The following is a 9,527-nucleotide window of genomic DNA, read 5'->3' on the forward strand; positions in this document are numbered from 1 at the left end:
TTGTTACACAAGAAAGCAGCCAACTTCTGACTTTTAGCAATATGCCAGCAATATCACGGCGGGGGACACCAGAAATTGGGTGTCACACATTGTACCCATGTGGGGAATCGAACCCAGGTCTTCAATGTGACGAGCGATTGCTCTAAATACTAGACTACCCCACTGATCCGAGATAAATGGACCAAGAATATTCATGATGCGCTCATGTGGAACAGAACAGGGGGGTCTGTGAAATACTGATCTCCGATGTTACAATGGCCTTGACTCAAAGTGATAGGTGGTATAGTTCTCTTTAAAATATCTTGTGGGACCTTGAACTTTTATAGGGAGGACCATGAGCATTTTCCACCACATCCATAGCTAGGCACAAGTGGTGAGTGAGTTTGGCCCTGAAAGAGTATATGCATGAGGGTCATATTGTTAAGATGTACAACTGTGTTTTTAATGTAATATTTGTGAAGCTAATATGAAAATATACTTGGTTTTAGCTAAGATATGGATACAAAGGGCCCTGAAAATGCATAATGGTTTGAGATGTTTGTGTTTAGATTAGGTAACGTGAGAGAAGGGAGGATGTGACATGGCCAACCAACGATGCATGATAGCTGAGGTAAACAACAGCCACATTGCAGGTAAACGACGCAGACTGGAGGACTATGACTGCCAGGTGAACGATTCCTGTGACAACAACAGCAACGGAATGATTTCAGGTACTATTTAATTTAGCAAGACTAGATTTACTGTTGCCATGGTTACGGGCTATATCTTCCCAAAGGAGTACCAGTAAATGTTTTAAGCTGTAAAATTAGGGGATGGACCAGAAACAGGATGTTATAGTTAGAACGTGACTCCAAGGTTGAAAATGTGAAACCTCTAGCTCAGGAAAAGTCCTCAAGAGTCATTTTGCAGCTGTCTAAATGAGAGAAATACCAGGAAGAATAGCTAATATCTGGACACCTTATAGTGAAACACTACAGGGGTTGCGCTACAAAATGAATTTTACAACAGGCGGTCTGTAAATAATCGAGTCTGGACCAGACAATCAGTGATCAACAGCATGAACATTGATCTACACAATTGGGATACAATGACATTTGTCAACGCAGTCAGCGAGCCTGACCACCAGATCCCTAGACTAATGCTTAGTCTCTGAATATAAATAATTTTGATAATAACAAACAAGCCCATTTAAATTGAAAAGGAGCCCCAGGGAGACCAGAGATTCAGACACTAAGAACATCTGCACTGGGGCTACACGTGCTGGGGTCATTACCAATTAGAAGTCACATCATACAACCATCAGATAATGGTATAAGTGACAGGCATATTTATTGGCCCTAGTGTTAAGCCCTGTCCATCTCTATGCTGTCATCACCTCATGTGGGCCAGTCAAGCCTAACATTTTACTGTTAGGAAACTTGCAGCCCACAATGTCACTTGGAGACTAGATGACCAAGGTGTAAGAAGATCTATCTGGAACACCAACAAAATTATTTATGAATTTGAACTTATCTCCAAATTCAAAAGTTTCCATTTGTATAATATGCGAACAGGATATAGATAACCCCCTGTTTTGAAACAAACTGTTCAATGGAAGTGAAAAGACCAGCGTCTGTCTTATCCTTGAAGATGTTCTGGGTATTTCTAGATACTACATCATGCTCACTAGATCCTGTTAATCGCCTCTTACGACAAGCATGGGTTACTGAAGATCAGTATTCAAACCTGGATGTTCACAGGTGGCGGGTGGGCCAGAAGAACATAGGGAGGATGCACTGTAGGAATACTAAAGAATAATCTGAAGAGAATCATGAAAGATTTATTGTCAACACTTACCATATTTGTATCTCAAGGGGCAGTGTTTCATCATTACCCATGAATATTTAATTTTACTGAGCTGATAAAATAAGTCATGGATGTCAGATAAAACCGACTCCATGCATACAACAAAGTAAGCCTGTGGTGAGTATCTACAGGACTACCTGCCCCCATGGTTAGTCACGTGGTTTATTGTTTTATGTTTCGGTCTCACATTTTTTTGGGCCTTGCTTGATTGAGCCTCACAGGTGATTGAGGGTACACAACAAACCCATGTAGCATTGATTCAGGGGTTTAAAGATGTATTCTATATTATTATTATTATTAACATTATTATCAACATGATGTGACTATTATGTATGTTTTACCAGGAAACAACCATTTCTTCCCGATCCGTCGCAGCAATTGTGTGTTCCACACCGAAGAGTGGAATTCAACAGGAACAGCCTTGTTTAAGCCACTTTTCGAGGATCTGCTAATAAACTCACTCAAACACGATCAGATCAGTTGTGGAGAGGGGGACTTTTTCATAGCCGATGATCAAGGGAGCTACTCACAGACTGTCCCAGGTATGATGATCCAGTGGACTGATAGCATTGTGGTCAAAACATTTCCTGGTAGGGCTCAACGAGTCCATTTCTTGGACTCGAGAACTCAAGAGGTCAGACTCAACTCGGACCTGAGTACTCGAAATTCATACCTTTCAAGCAAACCATAGCGCACCTGGCACAACATAACACAATACGTTGATTGTTTGATTACTATTGAAGTTGGTAACTTAGTAATACACATATATTACAGTTTGAGGCATGACATGTGTTCCGATCATACAAGCTATCACTTCATTCCAACTTGATATTGTCATGTGACTTACAGTTTCCATTGTAAAAGTATTGTAAAATCAAAGACTACAAAATAATAAGACCCATACACTTGATTTCGCATATTGATTGATTTAGTTTCATGGGAATTTCAATTGTCAACAAAATAGTTGCCTAAACATTTTAAGAAGTGAAATCTCAACGATGTATAATAACAGAAGTTAATGGCTGCTCATGGTCAGCACATCGTACAGACAGTCTGACAACGTAACCCAATTAGAGTTATCTCCCCTTACTGAGTCCTCAAGTCCAGTTAAACCTGACTCATGCTCGAGTACTCGAGGACCCGTGGAAGCCCTTTTTCCCTGGTCACAACGAAAACATGATTGACTTCCACAAGACAATCAGTCTAGTCAATCACTAGACTGTCTGATCCAGTCTTAAACATTTACAGGCTACTGTCATCAGCTACTGTCATCAGCTACTGTCATCGCATCATAAAGTTGAAATACTGCTGAGTGCAGCATTAAACAAAATACAGACAACCCCCTAGCATAATACAGCAGGAATATTGCTGAAAGTGGTGTATATGCCAACTCACTCCTCAGTTCATCTTAAGTCATTTTATCTATTCAATTGGATATGAACATTTATTGAATAACTAGGTTGTCAGGAAAGCGTACAATGTCATTTCCTTTTTTAAGATTATGTTTCATTTAAATGTAAAAAGGTTCATGGCAGTAGAAATATGTTTTAGTATATCACTGTGTTAACATGCATGAGAATTTATTGTTTTATATTAAATTGCCACATATCAGAATCCAAAGTTGACTTTGAATAGGTTTCTCATGATAGGTTTTTTGATAAACAGGAAAGGAGGTTTGTCTCTTTTGTATTATTTGTTTGTTACCTATCTGTAACTTTGATTTTGAAAGATTGTTACTTGATTGTGTTGATGATGCCATTAGAATTATATAATTATACTAGAGACAAGTCACTGAGATATAAGAAATTTTGGAAACAGTCTTTGTCTGTTATCTCTTTGAATGAATCTATAAACACTGTACGTTATTGTGTAATAAACTGTCCTGAATCAACAAGATGTAGATTAACCCATTTCTTAGAGGTTGTGGGTAAAAACTACTGGTTAAATGATGCTCAGATTTAGGTCATGTAATCAATACTGTCGGACCATGACTAGCCTGAAATAAGTTTAGTTTTATGCTCCTTGTAGCAATATTCCAGCAATATCAGGGCAGAGAACACTAGAAATCGGCTTGACACATTTTACCCATGTGGGGAATCGGACCCAGGTCTTTGGCGTGACAAACGAACGCTTTAACCACAAGACTACCCCATTATCTGCTTGATTGATGAATAATATGAAAAGTATGATACTTTATGGATAACAACTTCTTTATTATGTTATGAGGCTACCATTACATAGTGAGCATAAGAAAAGCCAGACTAGTACATGAGTTGTCTCCCTTTGATTGCACGTTTTAAGGGTATTATATGAGTTGTCTCCCCTAGCTCAGGTCCTCCAAATATATTATACACAGCTACACTGTGTCGAGTGCTCCACCATATCAGCTATGTTACATGCATCTCTCCCGTAGGTCGGGTCCTGCATCTGTGGAAGTACGACAAACTGGAGAAGAAGCTGTACATTTCTAGATCCTTCCTCTTCACCAACCTACAGGTAACAGCAAACACAGCAAGCCATGACATTGCTCTGTACAACATCTAGTATTTGTGACCGCCTCCGTGGTGTAGTGTTTAGAGTGTCCACCCGGAGAGCGGAAGGTCGCTGGTTCAATACCCGGCTGCATCATCCAAAGAGACATTAAAATATGGTACTTGTTGGTCCCTGCCTGGTGCTCGGCATTAATGGGTACAAGGACTGCTCAGAGTCTGTATAATGTGTGTGAGTGGGGTATTCATGCTTAACTGCGGCATTGTATCACAGTGAGCTAGCACTATAAAACCAGCTTAAGCCTGGACTAGTACAAGCAGACACATATACACATGTATGCACGTCGTCATGTAAGCGAAATATTCTTAAGTCCGACATTAAATCACGCATTTTGTATTTGTGCTTTTTTTCTGCCTCAGAGTCTCTGAAACACATTATTTCCATTTTTGTCCTGACCCTTAATTCTAAACGCAAAACTGAATCATTTCTTGGAGATTGGATATTTTACTCAGTGATGCTCCCTTTCAGTGTGATAGGAGTTACCTTGGTTCTATTACAATTATATACTTTCACAAGCTAAGGGTTAGTCTGTGCTTGTTTGTGATGGTTATTTTATCCCTTCTGACAGGAATACATGACTGTCCAACAGTTTCTGCAAAGGTTGTGACTTTGACATCAGAGCCCTCAGCAGCAACAGCAACAGCAGCATCAGCAGCAAAATAGGGATGTATGACGTTACCTTTTGCCTTGTGGACTAGTCTGTACAGACCATAATAATGGTGATAATTACAACTGCATGTCAGTTATGGATGGCATGTGTCATTCTCCAATCACTGGCTCAAAACTACACATCACTTGAGAGAACCCATATCCAGCATACTGAGGGGAGCCCCAATTGGACATTGGACAATTTCTTTGGCAAATAATCCATTGCCTGAGAAAATGTTGGGTTAGAAAGGAAAAGCATGGACCTGGGACATGATTTTTTTAGTCAGTGTTCTGGCCACACTGGCAAAATGTCTTTGCTGTCTCACCAAGACAGCCGTGAAATTGTGAGGCATGTTGATTAACAGCCCTTGGCTGGAATACGAGTTTATTTATATGAACTAGTTGATTATATGTTCTTTGAAAGGATGCATGAAGCATTTAATTTTCAAATATTACCAAAGTACATCCGCCAAGAGCAGCCAAACTTAGGATTATGTACACGCTTTGTACTCAAGTAGCCTCACAAACAACAGAGAAAGACACAATAATTAGAATGTGGCAATTTGCCAGGTATTTTACTCATTGTGATACAAACATTTTGGGGTCTTTGTTTTTAGTTTTTACGCCCCATTGAAAATGTGGGTTTTTATCGTAACAACCCAGACTTGACTGGGACTGTGTCTGGTATGCTATGTGTGTGGCCATTTCGAATTGTGTACTCACATTCTCCATGGTTTGGTTGCTCTGCCTGATTTCATTGGTGGATCTGTACCACGGTTAAGGATGGCAGTAAGTGAAGGCGAGAATAGATGGATGTCCATAAATTCTTGCCTTTCACTTTATGTGTATCACTTCTAAATGCTTTTCAAAGACTTTACGAGTAAGTGCTTTGTTTTGGACAATGAAGGAATCTTGATGTAATGGCAGAGTGTCCTCAGTTTAAACTGTTGATCGAATGAAAGGACCAGGCATTTAGCATCCAATCAAAGACTGACCACTAGATATCTGTTATAGTCCAAATATACCTTGTCCAAGCAATGGATAAAAATGATTAGTTTTCCTTTTTTTTCATATTTCATTTGTTCAGAAATGAGTTTAGGCCAGACCTTTTTGTTTCTGGTTTGGCAGGTGGAAAAAATAACTGACTAAGACACTTCAGATTTTTGTCAGTTTGCAGAATTTGCAGAAAGCAGTGTTTGACAACTCACTGCATTCACAAGAAAACTGTTTGAAATAAAACATACCAGTAAATTTGTATTTCACAGAGAAACATATAAATGGTGCTTGTTAGATATATTAGATTTATATCTTTTCATTATTTTTATGATATGGATTCATTGGACCAGTTCTTAAGTGAAGTTTCATTCTCAAATAAGTGTACCCTGTGATATGTTTTTGACTGTTTCATAATATACAAACAGAGACCATTTGTTTCCTATTGTAATAAAACCATGCTGCATATAAACAGATAATACATATTTACTTACATAAATATAAAAAATACATGACATAATATGTCACATACTTTAGATATACATCATATCATCGTATTTTGTTCTTATTCATGCGATCCTGACTTCAGAATGTGCGACCCGTGAAAGTCCGGGTTAGAATGGATCTTCAGTAGCCCATGCTTGTCGTAAGAGGCGACTAAGGGGATCTCTTGGTAAGGCTCAGTGACTTGATTGACAAATGTCATCGGTTCCCAATTACGCAGATCGATTCTCGTACTGTTGATCACTGGATTGTCTGGTCCAGACTTGATTATTTACAGATCGCCGCCATATAGCTGGAATATTGCTGAACAGAACTCACTCACTCAGAATGTGGGATCACCCCTGCTTGTACTTAACCAGCTATGTACCTCCGCAGGATGACACTTCAACTGACCATTGCTTGTACAACAAGTCCAAAGATATTTTTCAGAGTTTCTATTTTATGTGATTTTCTTTGAGAAATTGTCTCCCCTTTCCATTCCTCTGAAGCCTGTGTCTTAAAGGGGCAGTGTTGACAGTTTTCTGAGGATCCACAATCCCACTGTGTGGAGTTGCCTCCCTTAGATTTGTCATAATCCTGTCTCTCGTCATCATAGTGAGTCGAGTCATCCTGATAATAATCATTGATTTGACGGTAACATATCTGTGCTCTTGGGTTTCCACAAAGGTGTTACCCACTTCTATCAATTCATGTTTTCCTCTCATATCGAGCATGGTTTTTTCATCTTATGTTTATTTGACATGTGTGAAATTCAGAGTCAGCAGAAATATTGCTTTCACAAATAGTTGACTGGTTTTGAAAGCAGTACTGCTTAAAACCAAAATGTATCTCAAGGGGTTTTGAAACAAACTGAAGATTACTAGTCAAAAGGGCTTTAAAATCAGTGTGGTATTTTTTTTTTATAATTTCATCTGTCATATTATTTAGATTTACCTTTATTACAAAATTATCACCTAATATTTCATATCATAACACTTGGTATTTTGTGAAATTGTATTTGTGAAATTTCAATAGGAGAATTAAAATCTTTCCAACCAAATCTCAGCGTTTTGCACTTTATCAAACAATATAGTCCACATGTGGTGAAGTTAAAAATATCTGATTAAGTGTGTTTGGTATAACATTTGAATGAGTTTTTGTAGGTAGTTTTGTTGAAGCTATATATTTTTTAATGGAAACTTCACAATTAGACCTTATAAATACAATTCAGCCATTTGTATGCGCTCAAATTTCCCAAGTATATCAATGAAATAAGTAATAGTTCGATCTTGTACCACGTAAACTTATTGTCTTTCATCCCAACATCCAACCAAATAGAACATAGAGTGTGGCATTTAAACAACAAACAAACACATAGAAATTAACTGAATTTTGTCATCAGAATTTATCTGTGGAATCTCTCCACTCCAGATCTGAGAAGCCACCTTTGAAATCATCTGTTGTTTTCAGAGCTTATTAATAATGGTATATATTCCCAGATAGGTATCATATACAGTGGAACACTATTGCATCTAAGCGGAAGGGACCGGTGTAAATAGTTCGAGGCATCCAAGTATCAACACAATCACACAAAAAATGACTAAATATGCAGAGACTGAGATTTTACTTTGAAACAACCCAAGTTTAACATTACAGTGGTTAGATCCATGTCACTGAAGTCTTTATGAATGTTTGAATGACGTAAACTTTGTCGAAGGGAGTTTTTATAACTTGTATTCCTGAATTAAGTTTTCTTTAAATAGTCACCATCCCTATGATTCAAATTCAAGTACTGCATGATGTTTAATTTGTTTGAAACTGATTTTTTTTTTAAATCATGCTAAGGAAATCTTGGAAAATATTATTTAAACTGTGTAGTGAAATGTTTTTTCCAGTTATGAATTGGGCATTAGCTGCAATGTGCAATTCATATTAATACCACTTGTCTGTTAAGTTTATGAAAGAAATGTCTGTTCACTGCTAGATGTTAAGAGAAACATGCATACATGAAACTGACGAGATGCTGATTGAATCCAGTTGTTTATAGGTAGAACAAAACCAGCTAATATTTTATATACTTTACATAGTATTAAATATTTCATGCTATATGTATTTCGAGAAGAAAGTCAAAAGAGATCTCCGTACTTCGCCTTCAAGGCATATTTTTTCTCACTTCACACAGATTAACAATCGGAAGATTTAACTTGGGAAGGATATTTAGTGTGTCTCTCTGACTAACTATTCAGGTAGACTAACATTTAGTCTCTAAAATGAACATATTTTACAGAAAAAAAAGGTTTTCATAATTATATTCATGAAATGTAATAAAAAGGAACCCAGAGACTTTCTTCATTTCCTGAAACTGTGGTTATCTAGACTTGCCACACATTCTAGACTTGCATGGGCTGCATTGGGTATATTTGTTTCAGGTCTGTGTGACTGACTACTATTAGGGTGTTTTTATTCCTTGTTTGCACCACAGTGGTTTGTTGTGATCATCCTTGTACGTTGATGGCAGTGGGCTTATAGCAGTATTCTGGATTAGTTTGAGGAACAGTTATCAATTTATAATTGGAACTGGTTTCCATGCATAATACATACAGCTATTTTAGATATAGTTCATGTATGCTGAAGAGATTCATGTTTTAATTTGTTCATTTTAAAATTATTAATGGTATAAGTGATTTAATGGTTTGTACATAATACAGTATGTGTGCATCATGTATTGACAGCTTTGTAAGAATAATTGGAATGAAGGTAAAACATGTATTTTTGAAAATAAATATTGTACAATTAAGTTTGTGTTTGGTCAACACTGTTGATGTTTTTGTTTCAAGTGACATAGAGTAGACCAGTGTAAAGTGTGTGTTCTCTTATCTTTTCTGTGACAGAGATGACTTGTGGTGATTGGTCCCACGTGACAGAGATGAATCTTGTGGTGATTGGGGGCTTTCTGTTTGTACATCAAACTTAAACAGATGATGTGAATTTAATTTCTTACATCCACC

General features: G+C 37.5%; 1 protein-coding gene across 1 annotated transcript; it reads left to right on the forward strand.

The window, feature by feature from the left end:
- The first annotated feature begins 268 nt into the window (after positions 1-268).
- LOC124277345 lies at positions 269-9,316 on the forward strand. Its single transcript, XM_046712997.1, has 5 exons — positions 269-373; positions 549-710; positions 2,190-2,387; positions 4,259-4,341; positions 4,964-9,316. The coding sequence occupies exons 2-5, from the start codon at positions 581-583 to the stop codon at positions 5,000-5,002; spliced, it is 450 nt and encodes a 149-aa protein (XP_046568953.1). The 5' UTR covers positions 269-373; positions 549-580; the 3' UTR covers positions 5,003-9,316.
- Positions 9,317-9,527: the final 211 nt, after the last annotated feature.

The sequence above is a fragment of the Haliotis rubra genome, unplaced genomic scaffold (assembly GCF_003918875.1).
Source record: "Haliotis rubra isolate DU_JTF1 unplaced genomic scaffold, ASM391887v1 Scf220, whole genome shotgun sequence".
In the NCBI taxonomy this organism is placed as follows: domain Eukaryota; kingdom Metazoa; phylum Mollusca; class Gastropoda; order Lepetellida; family Haliotidae; genus Haliotis; species Haliotis rubra.